Raw genomic sequence first — 24,813 nt, 5'->3', positions numbered from 1 at the left:
TTTCATAAATATTTTATTATATTATGATTGAATCTGAATACAAGATTTGTACCAACAAAATTGTAATTCCCAATGCATGAAAATACGGATTTTTTTTGTGTTATTAAATTTGCTGTTACAAAATGTTAAAACATATTATAAATTAAGGAATGTATCTCCCTCAGGAAAAGCTCTGATTCCTTTCACGGATTTGGCTATACTTTTTGGAACTTTTTGATTATAGCTCTTCATCTTTTATTTGGATTTTACATATTTTGGCCACGAGCATCACTGAAGAAACATGTATTGTCGAAATGCGCATCTGGTGCAGTAAAATTGGTACCGGTAATGTTATTTGTTATAACACAATGCATTTTTTCAGCCGTCATTTGATTTAAGCAAATTCGTTTTACTAAAACTCCAATTAAACTACTATGTCAACCACGGAAATCCCTTTGATCCTTTTGGACCTGTAAAAGATAAAATAACAAAAACATTGAATGTCTTATTATTATATTGTAATACTATAATAATATTTATTATGGAAACAGTTCCTGGTATTCTGTACAGTTCAAGAATTTACAACGATTTATTCTACATGTTCTACATCAGTTTACGTGAAAAATAAAATAAAACGGAATTTAGAATGAAATTCAAAACAGTGTGGCTGTGCCATTGATTGACACATTAAATTCATCCATTGACTGGGACAATTTACGTAAACGTTTGTCTGTAACGATCACTGTTCACGACGTATATACGATAGACATTTAAACTGTGGGGTTACCAAAGGTTTCTTAACGCCTTTAATTATAGAATAATTCGAAAAAATAATCAGGAATAACCTTTATGTTTTGATTTATATAATTGATATAAATCAAATCATCGTGTTATTTCAGATTACTTTTTTCAAATTACTTTATTAAGGTGTTGAGAACCTTGATGGTCCCATGGTTTAAGTGTCTTTAAAAAGTACATAGTGAGCAGTGGTCGTTACATACAAACGTTCACCTAAATTGTCCCAGTCAATGGATGAATTTAATGTGTCAATCAATGGCCACAGCCACACTGTTTTGAATTTCATTCTAAAAGTACTGAACATCTGCGATCAATGACAATCTCCTAAATTTACATATACTTACAAAAAAATGTATTATATACATGTATATACACAAGGTTAATGCCGTTCATTTTCCATAATGGAAACTGAACACGTATAGCCATTATGGTTTAGAATTTCTAGGTAAAGAATTCGGGGATTACGCTTGTGTAGTAATTACAAAACAATGTCTTAACTAATCTATTATTTTCCCTTCAAACTAAATTTACCGCTAATATAGGGACTGGTCATTGTTATTTAATTTTATGCGATTTGACAAAATGAAGTTATTATTGATTTGCCTTTACCCATTTAACTTTTCAGATATGTCTGACATGTATTATGTTTAATGTCAGAACGTACAGTTGGGTGCAGATCAAGCATTACATAAAAAAACCGCATGTTAACGCCGCATGCACATATTTCGTAAGTTAACTTCAATTTTGGCGTTTACTAGTAAACGCGATCAAAATGAAAATGTATAACGTCTACCAGAGTAAACGCGCGTTTACTCTGTGCCCGTTTAGTCAGTAGTAAACGAGCGTTTACTTCATATTTCACAAGTTTATATTTTGTGTGCACTTAAAAGAAAACGGGCATTTACTACAGATTTCACAAGTGTATTTTACGTGCACTTGAAAGTAAACGCGCGTTTACTTTTCGCGTTAACTGATTGTGTAAATTATAAAATAAAGTTCGTGTACATTTGAACGTTTATTTATTTTGTTAAAACAACTTTTATCTTAATAAATTATATGTTTTACGTTTATGAATTTAAAACCAAAACAATTCAAAAACGATTTATATTCGAAATATTAACTTTCATTAATTGCAAAAGATCAGTTCCAATAACTTTAAGTAGCAGATTTAGTATATCTTCTTTTCAAAAGTTACATGTACAAATATCGACTCACAAAAGAATATTTCCACTATGACAGAAACGACGTAAAAATGCATATTAACCCTTTTTGGAAACTTGAATATTATCTAATCGTACTAACTTATCTCTAACTTCAAGAATGATTTTGCCAGATTCTACGGTTAACTTGGGAAATTTTAAGCAGACGAGCAAGTTAACTTCGACGTTGGTAGACCAGATATTTTTTTAGGACTGCTGCAGACTTCTTGGCAAGTCTGCTCCAGACCAGACACATTACTAAACTCGTTAGACTCTTTATAGATATTATGCATATTAAAAAAAAATCATTTTATGTTCTTATAAAAATTAAATAATTGCTATACAATTACACACTTCTGATCGACAAATATATATGCAGCTATCACAGAAGAAAGGAAATGTTTTTGTTTTAATCAGAAGGTAGAAAGAAAGGTTTTCAAACGCATTTGTATTTGATTGGATATGAACAACATGTTTTACGTTGCTTCGTTCCCCATTTTTAACAGTCTCTTCCTAAAATAACTCTATGCATTCAATACATGTATTTTTCGTCGTAATTCACCTTGTTTGCCTTGGATTCACGATTCTGTTTTGGTCAAATGTTCAAACGAAAATTGTACATTTTAGGGATATTTATAAGGTGTTGTATAATTATGTACCATCTTGTCAATTTAGACAGACTTATCCTTACCGATTATTAATAATATCTTGAACGTCCGAAAAAATATATTTGTTCTGAACATGAATGGAATATTTGCCCCTGGACGTTAAGCCTCAAACAAAATTAATCAACCGACATAATTTACCTACAGTATACTATTCCAAGAAGCGAACTTCTCATACTTTTAATTATAAAGTACAAAGGAAATCAGTCATGTCAGTGTTGGTTGATGCCCTTAAATAGTATTGTTTTCAATACAAGCAATTCCGAACTACTAACTTTAGTGACGGTTCATTATTATGGATACAGAGAGGAAATGCTGGCACTCTAAATTGATGCTGAGAAAATAATGTTGTCATTTTGTTCCATTATTGCTGTCATCTTTATTATACAATCCATCCTGACATAGATATATTACTGATCTCCTATGAGGCTATATATATTTACAAAGTAAAGTTCAAATATGGTCAGTTTTGGTTGATGCAGTCGAATAATTTTGTTTAACGAGTCAGCCTGAGGAATCAAAACTACTTAAATTTTTGAAACGATTCAATATTTTGAATAGAAAGAGGACATACTGGCATTTCTAATTTAATGCAGACACAATTTTGTAGTCATGTTGTTCCAATATTGCTATTATTTGTATTATGCAATCCATTCTGACATCAAAACATTATTGATTTACTATACAGCTATAAGATTTACATAATGAAGTGCAAATATGGTCAGTTTTGGTTGATGTGGACACATAACTTTTTTATATGAGGTATCAAAACTACTGATTTTTTTTACGAATCAATATTTTGAATTAAAAGAGGACATGCTGGCACTCTAAATTGATGCGGACAAAACTGTGTGGTCATTATGTTCAGTTCCAATATGGTGAGTAAATGTTGATGCGGACAAATAATTTTGTTATACGAGTCAGCCTGAGGTATCAAAACTACTGAAGTTTTTTTGCGATTCATATTTTGAATAAAAAGGGGACATGCTGATACTCTTAATTGATGCGGACAAAATTTTATAGTCATTGTGTATCAATATTGCTAGCATTTGTATTATACAATCCATCCTGAAATAAAATTATTACTGACTTACTATAAGATTTACAAAATAAAGTGAAATTTTTTTCAGTTTTGGTTGATGCGGTCAAACAAGGTTGTTATATATAAGCCAGTCTGAGATGTGAAAACTGTTGGATTTTGGTAATGAATTAATTATTTGAATAAACGAAGGACATGTTTGAACTTTTTTTTATTTTCAGTTCAGTTAACGAAATATGCTATGATTAATACTCAATTAATTAAAGAGGTGTAATATCATTCTTTATAATCATCAATATGTCAATCGAGAATCATTTAATTTTGATGTAACTTATCATGTGACAGTAAGGTCAGTATATCCATTATACGATGACACTCTGCGTTAACACGCGTTTACTTTAAACGAAAATATAAGACACGCCTTTTTTCACGTTAACGCGGAAATAAACGCCCGTTTACTCTTAACAAAATTAGAAGAAGCGCCATTCTCGCGTTAACGCGGAGGTAAACGGTAAAGAAAACGCCAGTTTACTTTTTATATCTAATGAAATTTCAGAGTTAACGCAGAGTTAACGCGGCGTTTAAATGAAGTGCACGCGAGTAAACGCCGTGTTATCTGTTCCGCCCGTCTACATGTAAAACTTGGTCTGCCCCCAACTGTAATGTATTATTATGATACTGTAATTGTTAATAAAGATAAGGATGTCAACTTGATCAAGTCAAAATTCTAAGACATATAAAGTTTTTGTGGATTGTCAATAACAGTAAATGTTATGCTTTGCCTTTAGTTCTCTGTTCTCCATCTTTACCAACAATCAAGTGGAACACATTTATTAACTGGTTTATTTATTTTTTTATGAATTTGATGATAACAATTTAATATACTCTGTTGAACATCGATCCTACTCTGGATAAGTGACCCTTTACAATAAATATGAAAACATGTTATCTGAATACAGCTTAATTCACAGTTTTGATACACAATTATATTGGACAACAAACTGGACAATGGACGAGTGCATGCTATGTGTAGCAATGAAACATCATTCATTGAAAGTATAATTTGCCAATTCTGACTTTTAAACAATATTTCCCAAAAAAGTAATAATAATAATATTTAACATAAACTGTAAAATATATTTTACGCACGTCTAAGCATCATAAAAAAGCTGCAGTCTCTTACCAAAACAATGCCCTTTTAAGTATAATTGAGCTGTTATCATTCCAAATTGACCCAAGCGAAAGCAGTGAGTGTCTGGGGTCTACATATGACAGTTATGTCTCTTTTAGAGCAAATAAAGTTAACTTGATCATCGTATGATCGGATTCGTCTACATCACAAAAGCTTTTGGTGCGCTATAGATGGCAAAAATTTAAAAACAAAACGCACCTGAATATTTATATATATTTATATATATAAAAAGATAAGGTATAACTGCCAATGAGACAACTCTCCATCCAAGTCACAATTTGTAAAAAGCAAACCTTTATAGGTTATAAAGTACTGCCTTCAACACGGAGCTTTGGCTCACTCCAAACAGCAAGCTATAAAGGGCCCCTAAAATGACTAGTGTAAAATCTATATAAAAAAAAACGAGAAACAAGAAGCGAGAAACGCTTATGAATCACATCAACAAAAGACAACCACTGAACAACAGGTTGCTGACTTGGGACAAGTACAAAAAGTGCAGCGGGTTTAAACGTTTTAACAGGCGCCAACATTTCCCTTAACCTGACTAAGTAGTATAACATTATAATACAGAAAGACACACTATAATATATATAGATGGTTACGTTCCTTCGTCATTATCTTATGATGTTTATATATCTCGACTTGTTCGATTCACTCGAGTATGTAACAACGTAAAAGAGTTTAACGAAAGAAATCTCTGTATTACTGTAAAATTATTACATCAGGGTTTTCGATATCACAAATCAGTCAAAACATTAACTAAATTTTATAATCGGTAGAAGGACAGCGTTCGTAAATATAGTTTTTTTTATCTTTGGTCTGGTTGCTGTCTCTTTGACACATTTCCCCATTTCCATTCTCAGTTTTTAACATACACTGAACGAATAAATTTGCTTTTTGACACAATATAAATACAATAATAATAGATATCTATGAACACATCGTATTCAATTAAGTCTCTACATACGATTTAAGCAAAAATTTGGATTTTCATCTTCTCTGTATTGACAATCTACATCGTCGTTGCAGAACCAACTATCATATATGCAATGTGGATTATTATTAGAACATCTAGACATTCCATTATGACAATCTCTGTCTGTAAATATAACGTTTTTTTTATTATTAAATTGTTATTACTGGGATACATAAAACATAAAGTGGAATCATATGATACTGTCATACAAGTGATAGATTGAGCAAGCTATAACACCAGTTATAATCCACCATTGTCTACGTAAGGAAATGCCTGTACCCAATTTTTACCGTATTTGTGGCTGATTTTGCCGTTTGATAAAGGACTTTCCATTGTAAATTTTTATTAAAGTTTTGTCATTTTGTTCTTCTTCTGGGAGTGACAGACGAATGTAAGTTAAACTCTATTAATAACATCTTGTCAACATATATGATACACGGTATTGACAGCTTAAAAACTCAAAGATACCAAGCTTACAAAAATTAGTATATGTTATAAATTACTTTATTTTTTTTACTTTCTTTTTATTTGCTCAAACAAATATAGAACTAAACAATTTTTTATTACCTTTTGTGCAAATCTTTGGGTTTTCATCCGATTTATCGCTGCAATCATGATATCCATCACAAATTTGGTATGCATATATACACTGGACGTCATTATTACATTTCACTGTTCCAACTGGACAGATTCGATCTATCAAAAAGTTTTCAAGACATTAAGGAAGTTTTGTACATCAGAAACCGTCTGACAGTTTGTCATATTAAAATTTATTTGAAATGTGTTCTATCTGAGAGTCTGGGTGGCTTGGCTTTATCTTGTTAGCATGCATCAATAACAGAAAAAAATGCATACAAGTTAAATTACTAACGACAATTTTACAAAAGCTTCAACGCACTATTCAAAATTTCTTTTATCCGTGACAAGACTTTAATAAAAAGAAAGGTCGAATAACTTTGTTCAAAATAAATTGATTGAATATTAAGTATTTTACATGACAATCAAATGTTTCAAATAATTAAAACTAAGAATAATCATTACACAATGAATTATAGTCTATAATACTGTATATAATGTTTTTGCAAAAACTTGATGTTCTAGGAATAGCGATCATAACCATAATGCAGGTTCAACATGTTTTAAACGTTAACTAGGTGTCCTGTTTGTTTGATTGCATGTAAAATAATTCGTTTACCAAAAACAAAATACCAATTGATCTTTAACGTAAATAGTATCAAACTCATATTACTTTGATTCAAACCCCTTCACACATCGTTGTCAATATTAAGGAATTTAATGATTTTGCCATTTCAATACGGACTTTCCGTTTTTTTTATTTTTCTTAGACTTCGCTATTTGTTTTATTTTACTTTTTTCTGGTGCCTTGGAAAGTATTTTCAAATAACGTTGCATTGGATATACAAAATTAACTGTACTCGTTAATAGAATGAAGGAAATGTTCTATTCTTTATTTAGGAGGCAAAAGTAATCAGATCAATTTAATTTGTCACATATTGTTTGTCGGACCAATAAAAAAAGTGATGTGGTTATTTGCATGAAATGTCCTCATTTTCAAACATTTAATTTTGCATGAATTGTTGTGTATATTTTACACAAGTGTATATCTTAGTAATGTTTGTGTGTAAATACTATTTGAACATGCACCCACTAGTGGTCGTTCTTATTTATGTGGAAATCCATTTGCAGCTATAACATATCTCATAGATAACAGTAATTTGTATTTTCTGACTATCTTTATTATGTTTGAAGTATAGGCAATAATATGCTTTGCCACATAACAAACTTTGTAGAATGAAAACATATAAAAAGGAAATCTATTTGTTAAATATTTAATGAATAACACAATTCGTTATCCTTATGCTTTTTGGGGGCCGGGGGGGGGGGGGGGGGGTGTTAGGGGGACTCAACACTAATGTTCATCACTTAAACCTTTCATCTCTAAATTGTGAAACTGATATGATATCAATTATTCATTCGTTTGATGCAATTGAACATACTTTCTATACAGATTTCTGGATTCTCGTCTGAACCATCTGAACAATCTGCGAAGCCATCACATTTCTTGTAATCGTGTACACATTGGTAACCATTATCACATTTGGACATCATAAAACCACAGTTATATGCTGTAATTGAAGAACATATATTACCATACGTTCCTCATAATTTGACAATGAACAGTAAATATAAAGTAAGGTTTCAGTTTTCTGTTTCATCATTTAGATATTTCTATCAGGCATGCAAAAAAGAAAAGAAAAGCACATTATTCAAAAGATGAAACTGAGGAAATTGGGTGGAACATACTAATGGGATATTCAACTCATGAGTCGTAGACACATTAAAAATGAAATGGAATTGAAAAAAGGCAAACGAAAAACAACAGTCTACAAAAAAAACCATCGAAACCTATAAAGTATAATCAACCCACTCAAAAACCGGGTTATATATTAGGTGTCCAAGAAAACGTCTAGACAAATAATTGTTCTTTAGACCCTTTGATCTTTATGGAATAAACGTTTCACAAATGATGTCGGATATGTTCCTTACGTCGTAACTACAATGGCCTTCCCTTTCATGAATGTGACCTACCGAATAAGACTATTTACAGGATTTGTTATCACATAAGCAACACGAAGGGTGCCACATGTGGAGCAGGATCTGCTTATCCTTCCGGAGCACCTGAGATCACCCCTAGTTTTTGGTGGGGTTCGTGCTGTTTATTCTTTAGTTTTCTATGTTGTGTCACGTGTACTATTGTTTGTCTCTTTTTCATTTTGAGCCATGGCGTTGTCACTTTATTTTCGATTTGTCTGTTTGACTGTCCCTTTGGTATCTTTCGTCCCTCTTTGATGACATAGAAATAGTCCATGACTCAAGAAAAAGAAAAAACAACGACCGTAGAGAATAAAAAAATACTCTTGCAAAATATATAGACTGTTATCGTTGTTTAACTATAATATCTAAAGTTTTTCGAGCATTTCAACGTTTTGTCATTAAGATGCGAGATACATTAAGGGACACACAACATAGTAATTTACCCAAACAAATATTTTAACGAAAGGCCACAACAAATCTGTGTCGATAACCAGGGTATTATTTCACCTTCAACAACTGACACTTTTAACATTGAATACTATATCCAAATTCATCATAAATGTTCTTGTCTTGCTGATATTATTTATAGTTTACTGCTTTTTTCTATCTTCTTTTGTATGTTACCCTTCTTTCCCTCTTAAACATAAGTTTAACATTTTTCATTAATGGAGATAATAAAATTTGTATATTTTCAATAATCTTGTTTAATTCAATCGAATATTTGTGTGGGTGTGTGGGTGTTGCAGCTTGTAGCTCACTACCATATTTGGCATGGCCATAAATGGAGACCACAGCTTGAATCAGAATTTTGGAATTCCCGTATCAGCTGTTCAATGTAATATATAACAGATCACGAAAGACGAGGATAGACGAAGACGAACAAATGAAATCGACGATGGACGTTTAGTAATGAGAAAAGCTCATAACTAACCTTCAGGAACATATGTGTGAAGATGGTCATTCAAAATTCAATTGTTATTGTTTAAGAAGCCAAAACAAGCGTTGCGTTTTAACAAAACTCAGACGAAACAATATGATTGGATTACAAATGCAGTAACGAAATGAAAAAGCATTAGAGAATAACATCCAAAAATTAAGTGTACCAAATCTAGCTTGATCAAGCTTAGTAATTTCATTTAAAATATTAACAATGAAGGAGGCGTATTATTTGGCGCCAACAAGTGCAAACAAATATTGTAATAGGTAGTCCAGCTAACGTTTAAAAAATACAGAACGGAATAGCTAAATTTTGTTAATAAATAGAATTCCTCGTCAAAAATACATAAAAACTTTCGAAACATATATTATTTTGCTTCAGTACACATATTTTCAATAGCATAACTGGTCACTCTTTAGTTTTCTCCTGTTTGTCTTTTGATTGTTTTGTTTTATTTGCCATTGGTCAGGTTGACTTTGACTTATTAGTTTGAATATTATTTTGGTATATTTTGCCTCTCCTTAAATAACATCTTGCAATTTAAGTGCTTAGAGATTTCGCTTGATGTTACTCTGATGAGATAAATATATTGACATATTTGACCTAAACTAGCTGACCTATTACAAATAGGTTTTTTTAACAAAATATAATAAGCAAAACCTTACGAAAGAGATATTTTACACATAATAAGTTCTTTGTAGACTAAATCTTGTAACACAATATATATGTTAGTAAAGTGAAACTATACGTTAGGTAATTTGGCAGTTGGAAATAATAGATCGTTTTATAAATATCCGAAGAATACTATTCGGTTCAATTAATGTAGTTTAAGTTTCAAAGGAACACACACGTAATCTATTCATACCTTATGATGAGTCTTATGTAGACGAAACGCGCGTCTGGCGTATTAAATTATAATCCTGGTACTTTTGATAACTATTAACACCACTGGGTCGATGCCACTGCTGTTGGACGTTTCGTCCCCGAGGGTATCACCAGCCCAGTAGTCAGCACTTCAGTGTTGACATGAATATCAATTATATGGTCATTTTTATAAATTTTCTATTTACAAAACTTTGAATTTTTCGAAACTCTAAGGATTTTCTTACGCCCAGGAGTAGATAACCTTAGCCGTATTTGGCACAACTTTTTGAAATTTTGGGTCCTCAATGCTCTTCAACTTTGTATTTGTTTGGCTTTTTAACTGTTTTGATCTGAGAGTCACTGATTAGTCTTATGTAGACGAAACGCGCTTCTGGCGTATTAAATTATAATCCTGGTACTTTTGATAACTATTATATTTATTTCACATTAACTTCACTTAATATGTGAGGGAAAAACATTCGGGGACGAAACTTTCATCAATAATTGTATCGATACAGAAATTGTAAACAAAACACAACTTGTCCAATTGTAGACGCTAGACGAAAGGCTCGCCTATTCAGAATCACGACTTATAAGTCTCTTAATTAACACAGAAAAAAAGGACAAGTGATGTGTTGTTCATTCTGAATAATGATTTAAAATGGAAAAAAACGTCTTGTGTAAGGCATACCAATAATGAAAATTGCAGTTTATCATGAGCATGCGCATCCTTTATCGTACTTAACTGTGACTTCACTTTCATTCGTCGGGGGCAAATGTAAATATTTAACGAATTACAAATTTATATAAGGATGTATGCAAATTTTGCAAAATCGTAAAATAATATTTCCATTAAAATGCAAGAGTTCTTCAATACACGAACATGGATACCCTTCAGAATATTTTTTTCTGTATTTGATAGCCTCGACAAGATCATTACATATACAGTGAAGTGAATGTGAAGTAAGTAGTAGAAGGTACGAAAAGACCACGTGTGTTTCTTTTTTTTTTTGTTGTGATTTTTGCTTTTTGTTTTTTGTTTTTTGTTTTTGTTTTGCTGTGCACATACTGATTTTACGTCATGAACGTATAACCTATGTCCTTTCTCATTTGGTTATCAATTAGAATTGTGACTTATGTTATCTTTAGTGAGACATGAAGTATTAGTAAATGCCTTTTAATTAGCAAATCTCTGATCTGTAAAATGTACAGTACTACATAGCTAACTGTAACGATAGCAAACGCTTATCTTAATAACAACAAATAATTAACTAATTACTTTTACAAAACTCTTGTTCATCTTCTGACTCGCCATTACACAACTGTTCCCCAGAACAAATCATTGACTCAAGTACACATACATTACCATTAGGGCACTTCACAAAATGCCTAGGACATTCGTAAGCTACAATATAAAACAAAATAAATTTACTGTTTGACTGATTATTAGTTTGGAACAAAAAACAGGTTTATGCAAGTCAAGAAAATAATAGTAGTAACAACAAAATAACATTTACGTTACCAATTTTCATGCACCAGATACGAATTTCGACAAATAATTTCTCTTCAGCTGTGATGCCGATGTCAAAATTTTTGAAATCGAAAAGCTCTTTAAAACGTTGTTAGAGCATATAAGAGTATAACCACACCCAGACAAGGATCAAGAAACTTCAATTAAACTGATTAAAAGATTATATCTTCATCATATGAGCTTTTTCTTTAAGTTTTAAGGGTATTTATTGGGTTTTATTTATGTGGTATGCGGTTGATCTTTTTGATACAGATACATGTACATGTACAAACTTCAATCCGGTGAAGCTTGATATGAATAGAAATATTTATGTTATTTATATGACAAATGTTCTATAACTCATAGACACAAGTTATTTACATGATCAAACGAAGACAATAGGTAGGAATGTAGCTTCATAGTTAAACAGTGGTCGGTGGATCTCGCATCTCAAATGATTGTGAACATATTGAAAAAAAACTATCAAAAATCTGCCATCAAAATCAAATTTTTGAATAATAAAATGAAATAATAAGGTTTTTCAAAAGAGGATCTCCGACGGAAATCATGACTCGATACATCTAAATACATATATAATTGAATTACACTACTAATTAGAAATAGGAACTTAGTTTAAGTTGATCATATGTAAACGGTAATAACTGTCCTAGATCTAGATCTAGATATTTTAGTTTTTACACGGGAAACTCCACCCTAAACGCGACAAAAGGGCCAATTTGTCGTTCCCTATTGTTAATTTTCCTCTTTTGGATGATGTTGTTCCTTTGGCACCATCTTACGGTGTTTATATATCACACCTCGTTCTCTTTGCACGTGTCTGTTGTGACGTTTTGGATTTAAATGAATCTATTACAGTAACTGATAAAATATTAGGTCAGGGATTTCATTACCATTAATTACTTTAAACCTTTACTAAATTCTTCCATAGATTTACAGATTTGGTTTTGAAATTTGGTTGTACCTATAGAAAACTTTTTTTTTGAAAGGGGATATCACATCCTAAATTTTATGGAGATGTTGTTTACCGTGCCCGGAAATTTTGAAACAATCCTTGTTAATTATCAATACTTTAAATACATTTATTCTTAAAGGTAACTAGTTCAACACTGTAATTAGATCTCTAAATATTTTTTTTATTGGTATTAATATTGATATATATATGCACATTCATTCTACAATCTGACGATACCTGTATCTTGGCATTGCACAATGTCATGTTTTTCTCTGACTGTTTATGACGTATTTACACTAAATCCATTTGCTGATGGATGTGTTGTGATTGACACTTTAGTCTCAGATACAAGATTTTTTTTATTTGTTGTTATTCGCTTAAAACTGTACTTAGAGTATTTTTGTTTTTTTTCGGATGTACAAGTACTCGGCCACCTCCACTCTGTGTTTTTGTTCGATGTTTTTCCAAGTGAATCCATCTGAGGAGTTTAACCTTTTTTACTGATTTATTTAGTTCGTTCTTTAAGGTTCCAGGTTCGGGGAGGGTTGGGATCCTGCTTACATGTTTAACCCCGCCAGATTCTGTGTGTATGTGCCTGTCCCAAGTCAAGAGTCTGTAATTCTGTGTATATCGTTTGTTGCTGTGTTGCTTTTGTAATTTGTTTTTCGTTCATTTTGTGTTCATACATTAGGCCGTAAGTTTTCTCGTTTTAATTGTTTTACGTTTGTTACTTCGGGGCCTGACTATGCAGTATGGGTTTATTCATTGTTGAGGGCCGTACGCTGACCTATAGTTGTTAATTTCCGTGTTATTTGATCTTTCGTTAATAGTTGTCTCATTGGCAATCATACCACTTCAGTCACAATGTTTCAAATTTAAATGAGTTGGTGATTAAGTTTGATTGAATGTTTAAATCGAAATATAAAACAACGTAACTGTCTAATAAACGACTGAATAGGGGTCTGATATCGGACTAAAATACAAATTTGCATGTAGACAAATCCTGATTGTCTACGAAGATATGCAATGTTGGTTGATACAATATAGTAGATACAAATTTCAATAGCCTTACAGAGAATATTATACTAGAACTGACAACGGCGTTAGGCAAAAGTACCTAGCAAAAGCATAATCGGACAATTTTGAACTTTAATTTTGGCGAGCTGGCTTCTTTTGTTAAAAAATCGTATCCGTTTATTGTTTGTCTTAACATGTTTATCAGAAGAAAGCTAACATATGAAATTAACTCAGTGTTAATAATCAACTCTCTCATTTAACATACAGTTCCTTTAACATCAAAAGTCCGGTCCATGATGACCTATAGCATTGCATTTGTATTTTGAGTTATCCAAGATCACAAATCTATACCTGAACAATAGTCATCATCTTTATCGGAACCATCATTACACTTTGGACCCTGATCAAAATAGAACACTGAACACATGTAAACAGAACGCTTACACTGCAGTCCGTCTTTGCATTTTACATATCCGGGAAGACATTTATAATCTACAATGAAAAACAGACTAATTGTTATAAATATGTATTTACCTACTAAATCTTCGGTCTGACTAAATATTTGCGTTGTTGTCGTACATGTTGTTCATTACATACTGCACTACAAGTCCCATCAGACCAGGGAGGGCATTCAACAACATATTTCAAAATTTGTAAATCTTGTTTAGACAATTTGTGTGTGCAGGTATGTGAAATACAACGTTTATTTCGAGGTATTGTATGAACATTAATAGACAGAGCAGTGTATTGAGATCATTCTAGGTGTGGTTGTCAAATGCGATTGGTCTGAAAAATTAACATGGCGTACATTGATAATTAATATTATAATTAATGGATTAGATTTGAAATTAAAAAAAGAAATATGCACATCATATGGGGTTCGTGTTGCACAGTCTTTCGTTCTCTATTTTGAATGTTGTGTCCTATTGTTTGTGTGTTTGTCTGTTTGTCTTTTTTAGCCATAGCTTTGTCTGTTTTTTTTCGCCTCTCTTATTCAAGATACACATTTTGATAAATGACTAAATGGTTCCAATAACTTCTTCATTTTGAAGCACAAGCGGCAAAAACAATCATCTTTATATCAGAAGCTATTTTTGTAGGTATTGATTGGAAATCAATACTGCATTGCAGTAAACTATCGGTCTAGTTCTTTGCCCAAGACAAAAAAACGAATTATTGCATTATGTTTAAAAAAGAAAACAAAAAGAAAACAATATTTGTATACTTTAGAATGATTTTTTTCAACTTCTTTTAGAAAAATATTTATACTGGAATGATAGGGAAATTTAAATTTTGTTTTTGTAGCAAGTAAGCACGTTTTCTCTCTTGAACAATCTTTATAAATTTGGGCAATTTTGCACGACTTTTTATTATTTTTTTGGCAAAAGGGATATTAAAATCATCTTTTTAGCAAAGGTATAAAACAGCTCTATCTGAAGAAAAATATATACCTATGATTCACTTTAAGGCCAGGCGATAGTGCTCTTGAAATTGGGTAGCTGACATTACTGTAAATTCGTGTATTTATTTGTGCAATTTCTAACTTATTGTTCATTTTATGTAAGGTTTGAACAAGAGTCTTTTAGGAATGATACTATATCTCATTATTTATATAAAGCTCTTATCTATGCAATTCTTGTTTTACGTTTGATTCGCTAGATTGATTTATATTAACAAATATTGAGTGATGACAGCACAAAACTGAAAAACAGAATTGACAAATACAAAAAAGCAATTTTAAAATCATAAACCGAATAAAAAATGAACTGGATATTGACAATTATTTGGCCCTCCTTTATAAAAATTTTATAAAATGAATATTTTGAAAATTTTGATTTTTTTAATTAATGCTTGTTTTATCGGCTGTCATTTTTAAAAGGTAAGACATCTGGTTATTGATTTATCTATAAAAAAAATAGTGTACATGATGTCATCTGATAAAGTCTATTAAAGTGGCAAATGCAATGCGAGGGATTAACGTACTGATTTAACCTCTGTGGCTACATGATTGAATGTTGACAAACTAACATAATTACTTCTACACATTTTATCGTGTGCATAGCACACACCTGGGAAACAATTCGATGTGTTGCATTTGTTTTATTTATCGTAATTTAAGTTTTATCCATTAATAAAACTGGCGATTGATATAGTTTTCAAAAAATAAACTTCAGGTCAACACTTAATTGTTTATTGGTTAAATCAAGGTCTATCAATTTCTCTCCATAGTATTATAAGACTGAATGTTATGAAAACAATCAGTTCGAATTAGTAATATTAAGGTTTTATTTTTATTGGGAACAATATATGCAAAGGTTTTTTTTGAAAATGTTTATGATATATAAGAAGGGTCTTAATTGATGTCTCATTTGCTCATTCAAAGCATAAAACGATGAGAACTGTCACTCACTCCACTGACTTTCGTGTATTGAAATAGATTTCTAAATTGTTATTGTATCGTATTGAACAAAGAAGTTTTTGGGAAGACTCGATTTCCATTAACTTTGTTTTATTATATTACACAAATAACTAGATTTTTTCTGTATTATTTGATTATATACTAATATCATTTTTCAAACTTTTAAGATAATACTCTCCAATATTTGTTGTAAGCTTTAGATTTTTAATAAATATTTTGGCCTTAATTAACTGTTGATATTTGCATCTGGTGCAGTAAAATGTATACCATTATTATAATTGAATTTCTTATGATAAAAACTAAAATCACAAAAATGAGAAATTCAAAAATACTGAACTCCGAGAAATATTTGTATCAAACAGAAATTCCTGAATCAAATGGCAAAATCAAAAGATTTAACATATCAAACGAATGGACAACAACTGTCATATTCCTAACTTAGTACATATATTTTCTTATGCAGATAATGGTGAAAACCTGGTTTTATAGCGCTAAACCTCTCAGATGTATGACAGTCGCATAACAGTCCATTATATTGACAACGATGCGCGAACAAAACAGACTTTTAAAAATAGGAAAATTATCAAAATACGGGTACAGCAGTCTTCACCTGTCAAAACCTCAATCAGATAAAAAAATAGCAACAATTATTTAACAAAGAAGCTCAAAAAAGCATTTATGAAATTTAACCCCCATGTTAATTGTTTACTTATTTTTTTATTCTATTTAGGTATGTTAAAATCAACCCTTAAACTTCACAATAATTTTAAAAAAGTATATTAGTAAATAATAATATTTGAGATCCATATAAAAACACATAAAAACAAACTTTGCTATGAACGAAATTTTTGACACCAATATAAATGACGGCTTAAATCAATATTTAATTTTAAAATCATCCCAAAGGTGACGATTCCATTTTGTCATATTATTTGTCTATTGAATAAGCCGTCAACAACGAGATAATGAATTCCATCTGTCTACTTTTTTTTTAAATCATGTTTGAAAATATAATTATCTCCCATCTCTAATTAAGATCATAAGTCAAAGGGAAATAACCATAATTTTATAAAAAAAATTACGGATTTCCATAATATTATGGAGTTCGCTAGGTGCCCCGACTGCAAAAATTGAAGTGGACTCTAGAAATTATAAATTCCTTTAAGCAGCGAGTTTGGTCCAATTTTGTCATAATATGCTGATGAAATATTCACATGCAAAAGAATAATTCGACTTAATCAAATTCATATGCATGTGGTGACCTTTGATTAAGCCCTTTAGGAAAAGACGAGTTATGCATACATTAGGGGTATTCATCTATTTAAAGGGAAATAAAATCAACATTGAAATTGAAACAAAGGTAAACAATATGAATGATAGATTCGATCTATACAAATCTCATTCTTACACAGGTAAAAACGATGATTAGTATATATTTTAACCTATAATATGAAATTATCCTCACCAAAAGAAATCTTAATACAAGAGGTTTCTATCTATTATATCTATTATGTTTTTATTGGGTTATATGACCGTCGGCAGTCTATTGCCCCTATAATGTCTAGAAATATTTCAATAGGTATGAAAATTAATGTTTCGTTTATATACAGTATGTAAACATATGTTGTATTCTCAAAAAAAGCAATTAGTCTTTAATGATTGGTGAATTATACAGCCTATCAATAGGGTACAATTTCATCGTTTACGCTTATAAGTATGATTTATCTTTTTCTTCTTCTGTCCAAGAACAAAGGTCGTAGCCGACTTTTTAAAATTCTTTTAACGATGTAATAGGATGGGAAATGGTCGTTAGCATGTTATAGTCTGGCTACTTTTGAATGTTGCAATTTATGTATCAGAAAGAAGAAAAGTGTAGAGTGTTATGATATATGATGTAATATTTATATTTATTTTACCTCCTATACATTTCCAAGAATATGATTGGTTAAAAGCGTCCGCGTGCAAACCGTGTATATTTGATATTAGGTTAGTAGGGAAGCGGGGCTTATCTCATACACGGTTAGTAGTGGAGTTACGTCCGTTTATATTCCTTATTAGGTAAGAAGGGAGCGGGGCTTATTTCATACACGGTTAGTAATGGTGTTATGTCCCTTTGTAAAAAACAAAACGGTACTGAGAAAAAATCTTGAAAGTTCCAACAGACGAAGAAGTTGATGATTAAGATTGAAACAAATTCATAAAACACATTTAAACCTTACAAGTCGTTATTGTTGGCATCTGTTTTTGTAGGATCAATGGAAGTATTTTCTTAGCGCTAACAGTATTGAAGACTTGCTCGTTTTGAGAATCACTAGTCTTAATTTCACACGTTAAGATAGTCGGTAAGATAAATTCGTTACATAGTGTGCTACTGACGTAATACGGTATATATGGGGTCAGTAAATTCCATATGGGGATTCGAACTTCGCTCTCGCCCCATATGAAATTTACTGACCCCATATATACCGTATTGGGTCACTAGCACACTATGTAACTAATAGTGCAGGTTACAACATCAATGAGTTAAGTGCACATGCAAATGAAAAAGATACCAAAGTCGAAAACAAATAATCACCGCAGCTATAATCTAGATATATGAATGTTTGCAAAATTGTCCTATTAAGGCACGGGAACAGTTGTTATTTTAATCATATGCTAACTTTGCGCCGCTAAAAATCACTAAATAGGATTCAAATAAAATGTATTTGAAAAGTAAATTGATTTTTTGCATTGTTTAACTGAGTTTGTTCTAACTAACGTATCTATATACACATCATAGACATTTTGTATCACGTTTCATCAGTATTACCATAACTGATATAAAAACGCGGACCTTGACAATTGTGTTTTTGAGTAATGTCTTTTTTTATCAATACACTTGCAAAAAGACCTGTTTTTTTTCATGATACAAAAACAAAAAAAAAAAACAAAAAGATTAAGTAGTTAAGTACCAGTCTTTGTAAGAATCAGGCAATTTAGGTAAAAATCAAAACATGATCAGAAAAAAACTACCGAGCTAATCATGCTATTTAAAACTTATCATCATCCTGAGTTAAAAATTATTAGTCTTTCGTTTGTGTGTGTCTGGTAATATCAAATAACTTGGTTAGAAAATTGATTAGAATGATATCAAATTAGAGAGTTATCTCCCCTTATTCGTTAATTCCTAGTGCATTTCAACCAAATTGTATCTTCTATTACCAGAACAAAAAACGGAAATGAATGTTATTTTTGTGCATAACTACATATAATGAACTGAAATCATTGTCAAATTTGGTGGGTTTTTTTTTGTCATGTTTTCACCACTGCCTGATTCTTAGGCAGACTGGCATTTAATCATCAAAGTACCTCGACAGAAACCTGGATCTTCATCTGAACTGTCCTAACAATCTGGATATCCATTACACCATCCTTCTTTATAGACACATTGTTGGTCATCAGCACATTTCCTTTTCACCTCAGGGCAAACATATGCTAAACACAAATTTAACAAAACTAATGTCGTTAAGCTAGCAATTGTTAGAGCGTATTATATCAGACATAAATTTGGATTATATAACACATTTCTTGATGCCACTGCTGGTGGAGATTTATTTCCCAGAGGGTATCACAAGCCCAGTAGTCAGCACTTTTTGTGCTGACATAATTATCATTCTGGCGTATATACAAAATTTAGTCCTGGTATCTATAATGAGTTTATTTACCACTACCAAAACCTACGTCTAACATGCGGATGAAGCTGATAGTTGTGTATCAAGTGTAAGCTTTTTAGTTTGATATGAAATAAAAATGATAACCATTGTACATTCAGACAGTACGTTACGCTATGGCAAACTATTTAAATAGAAGATTGTCACCTAGATATTTTATAAGTTTTAATATGCTGTACTGTATTTGTGTATATATTTAAATTCTTTCCCGCGAAAGAGTTAATGCTTAGTAATTCAGCTTTTATAGTACTGTTTACAAAAGCAACACCTAATTATCAATATAATTCAGATGCATATTTACATAAGCACTTATCAGGATCTTCGTCTTACCCCGATGAACAATCATATGGTCCATTACACCACTGTACTTCATAAACACAAGAATAGTCATCACTACACTTTTTAGAACCGTAGGGACATACTCTTGCTAAAAAAAAATCAAACATGTTTTATCAGAATCAGTTTAGAATATAGAATTGTGTATTGCAGTAGATTTTTCTCTTTAGTTTAAAGACATGCAGAACTATTCGAAAATATTCACTAAATATTTTTAACTAAAACATATTAATGTAGATTAAATAGTATGAATTTCAAGGTGTTTGATTTAAACAAGTTTGATCATACGTGTCGACGAAAACAAAACATGATAGAAGTGACTCATCTTTTACATTTGATTAAACGAAAGTAACAAAACTACCGAACATCAAAAAATGACGTAGACATTTATCTCAATAAAACAACTTATCAATATAGCCTGATAATTCACCTGACCTTCTTAGTTCCCCTCTCAATAACATTACAAACATGGAGTAAAAAACAACCGTCTCAATATTTATCATACAAACGTGAACACTTTGTCTCAATCCTGTTACACATAAATAGTTCAATGTTGGCAAATACTCATTTGAAATCATTGATCATATTTAACAAAATTACTTCTTATTCGGGAGGGGCCTCGGTGGTCGAGTGGTCTAAGTAGTTAGTACTGTAATCACTAGCCAGTCAACACTGAGGTTTTGAGTTCAAACCCCGCTCGTGCAGGTGCACTCGACTTCAATCTTAATTGACTAGTACTGTCAGTTTTGCTTTCGGAGGTCTGTAGTTTTCTCCGGGCACTCGGTTGCCTTCACCAATAAAAACTGGCCGACACGAAATAGCCTAAATGCGGTGCTTAAAAGTGGCGTTAAAACACCAAAAAATTAATCAATCAAATTTTATTCCGGATAAACTAAGTCAATGTCAGTGCAAAAAATAGTTACATAGGGTATATCTACAGTTATTGACGTTAGATGTATACATTGTGCTATGTTACTCATCAACTGTTATTATGCTATTTTATGACGTCCTTAGATTAATGAACTGCAATGATTGGTAGAGAACGTCGATTAAATGTGTTGATGAAATTGAGAGCACTACTATTAATAGATAATCTCTCATTGACATTTAAACATTCAATGACTACAGAATTAAGCAGCTTGAGAACTAGTACTTCTTCATAATAAAAAACACTAAAGTGCAACAAAAACAAGCACCAAAATACACATAACATGTAGAAACGAACTATTTGATAACAACTGCCATAGTTCTGACTTGGTACAAAAGAGGGGCGAAAGATACCAGAGGGACATTCAAACTCATAAAGGAAATTTTAAGACAACACAGCGGGTTGAACCTGGTTTAATGGCAAGTAAAACCACGCTCATTATGACAATAACAAAACATATATGGCTAAAATAACCATATATCTTCAGAAGGTTATCTATGTCATTGGGTTGCGAATTCGCAGATTAATAACAAAAACCTCTTTCTATTCATGTAAAATTATAAATTATGTTTGGGGAATTAATAATTCTCCACATACTCTATTATAATGTAAGCATGAAAATGAAGTGTCAACATGCCAATCGTGGAATGATTTTTTTTCTCAAAAAACACCAGACAGATTACCATTCAAATTCTAAATTAAAACAAGAAGTAATTGTAACAGGATGCTGTTACGAAGTCTCCCAAACAAAGCTCCCATAACTCGCCATTCATATGGTCCCATGTTCATTTGATTTGATTTTTTGTCCCATACAAGAATATATATGGCTTACGAGTAGGGATCTCCACCATTTACAAGTATTCAAACAGGAGGGGTGGTAGTAACCCCCAGGAAATTTACCTACATTTCATTTTATTTGTTTTATTATCCCCTACAAGAATGTATATGGTTTAAGGGTGGGGATCTGGACCGTTTACAAGATAATAGCACATTCTCAAATTGAAAGGGGTGGGGCGACCCCAGGAACTTCCCTTTAATTTTATTTGATTAGCTTTATTGTCCCATACAAGAATATATATGGTTTAGGGGTGGGGATGTTGACCGTTTACAAGTTTTCAAACAAGAGGGGGTGGGGTGACCCCCCTTGGGACTTCCCTCTTATTTCATTTCATTTGTTTTATTGTCCCCTACAAGAATATATATAGTTTAGGGATGGAATGTTGACCGTTTACAAGTTTTCAAACAAGAGGGGGTGGGGTGACCCCCTCCGAACTTCCTTTTTATTTCATTTCATTTGTTTTATTGTCCCCTACAAGAATATATATGGTTTAGGGGTGGGGATGTTGACCGTTTACAAGTTTTCAAATAAGAGGGGGTGGGGTGACCCCCTAGGGACTTTCATTTAATTTAATTTAATTTGTTTTATTGTCCCCTACAAGAATATATATGGTTTAGGGGTGGGGATGTTGACCGTTTACAAGTTTTGAAACAAGAGGGGGTGGGGTGACCCCCTAAGGACTTCCCTTTAATTTCATATCATTTGTTTTATTGTCTCCTACAAGAATATATATGGTTTAGGGGTGGGGATCTGGACCGTTTACAAGATAATAGCACATTCTCAAATTGAACAGGGTTGGGGTGACCCCCGGGGACCTCCCTTTAATTTCATTTGATTTGTTTATCGTCCCATGTAAGAATATATATGGTTTAGGGGTGGGGATCTGGACCGTTTACAAGATATAAGCATATTCTCAAATTGAAGGGGGTGGGGATGAACTCCCTGGGACTCCCCCTATTTTTCATGTGATTTGTTTGATTGTCCTATAATCAATTCTGAAGACTGCATGTATCTATCACTTACAGTTTTCAAGTTATATTCATTTGAAATTTTTAGAAAATAAAATCCCATAGGGTTCTATAGTAAACCCCTCCCTCCTTTCTACCCCCCAACGTACCCCTTAATAGACCCCAATGCACAAACGAAAGATTGATGGCTCACCTAGACATATTAGTCTACAATTTTATGAAATTCTAAGTCAATCTGACAAGCTGTTTTGGAGAAACGCTGCGGACAAGTTCATTTTTAAAGTGGCGGAAGAAGAAGGAAGAAGAAGAAGAAGAAGAAGAAGAATAAAAATAATAAGAACTGAGCAAAAACAATAAGTCTCCAAACTTTGTTTGGGAGACTTAAAAAAAAAGAAATATGGTTCACAATATCTTTTTACCTTTACACATATCTTCATTCTCATCAGATGTGTCATGGCAATCTGTGCGTTTGTCACATACACTCAATTTAGAAATGCATTGTATGCCATCATCACATTTAACTTGGCCACTGTCACATTCCCATGCTACCAAAAATAATGTTGTACATGTTAGATAATGTTAAAGTAGAATGTGTTTGTTTTTTATCATTTCGTCTATTGTACGCATATAATCATGATAACTGAAGCAATGGCATAACATGTCTAGTTTTAACAAGCTTCTGTACATAAATAACTAGTAGATTTTTAATATCTTTTGATGAAAAAGACGAGAAAAAAATGTTTATTTTAATACCATTTATCATCATTATTAATTTTGATAGTGTGAAAACCAGGAACATTTGTAATTTGTTCTCGTTTTGTGAAATTTAAATGATGATAACATGGGTATGTAGATTAGCTAAGTCACACACATATATGCTTTCATTGGAGGTTACAACTGTTCATTTTCTATAACTAGAGGTGAATTCATCAGAATATTAGTGTAAATGACAGCACATTCAATAGGTTCCGGTATCTTTCAATGTATTTCATGCTACCGTTAATTAAACAATAGATTGGCTTAACTTTATTTTAGTACATGTCAATTCGAGTAAAGTTTGATAGTCAAATAGCCGTAATTTACTAGAGGAACGGAACTTTATAATATTTAACTAGAGGCTCTTTATATCCTGTGTTGCTCACCTGATTCTACTTTGGTTTTGGAAATAAATTAAATTTAAATCATAACAGACACCGGAATAAAGATGGGAAAATTATGTTTAATATTGGCCCTGTAATTTAATCAAAGGTAGTGGATCTTTGTAAAGTTTACAAAAAATACCAATAAATATATTGAAATTGTCGAAAATGACTTTATATGGACATTAACAAGATGTCAATTGACAATATTACTCATGTTGACATACAATGTATGTTTAGATCTATTTTCCTTGAACTCTTGTTTTGCAGTTCACAGTACATTTCAATCTGTAAAGATATATGTATTAATATCTGCATCATCAACTCACGAGGAACATGTGTGTCACGTTTGGTTTCATTCCTTTCAGTGTTCAACTGAAAGAAGCATGTGCATGTATTTACCATAGGGTCTTATGTTAAACTAAGTCCCCTGCCGTCGGCAATATTGCATAATGGTTCGGTGATAATGCAACAACATTTGTACGGCACATCATTATAAACATTCATGCCATGTTTGTATCATTATATTCAGTGGTTCTATGGGAAATATTTCCATGTATTTCCGATATTGTCCTATGTTTAACTTACTCCCTCTTCTGTCAAATCAGCTACAAAGTAACAACATTTTGTCAGCACATTAAAAGAAACATCCATACCATGTATGGTTTTAATCCTTTAAGCTGTTGTCTAGAAAAAGATATTTATATATA

The 24,813-nt window shown here is 31.8% G+C and overlaps 1 protein-coding gene across 1 annotated transcript; it reads right to left on the bottom strand.

The window, feature by feature from the left end:
• Positions 1–24,813, bottom strand: LOC139522327 (low-density lipoprotein receptor-like). Its single transcript, XM_071315863.1, has 9 exons — positions 23,384–24,813; positions 20,196–20,321; positions 19,533–19,658; positions 14,117–14,257; positions 11,545–11,670; positions 7,867–7,995; positions 6,416–6,544; positions 5,840–5,971; positions 1–449 (listed from the first exon to the last, which is right to left on the bottom strand). Exons 4-9 carry the CDS (start codon positions 14,190–14,192, stop codon positions 412–414), a joined length of 630 nt encoding a protein of 209 aa, XP_071171964.1. The 5' UTR covers positions 14,193–14,257; positions 19,533–19,658; positions 20,196–20,321; positions 23,384–24,813; the 3' UTR covers positions 1–411.

The sequence above is a fragment of the Mytilus edulis genome, chromosome 5 (assembly GCF_963676685.1).
Source record: "Mytilus edulis chromosome 5, xbMytEdul2.2, whole genome shotgun sequence".
NCBI lineage: Eukaryota > Metazoa > Mollusca > Bivalvia > Mytilida > Mytilidae > Mytilus > Mytilus edulis.
This window is presented reverse-complemented; position numbering and strand designations above follow the sequence as displayed.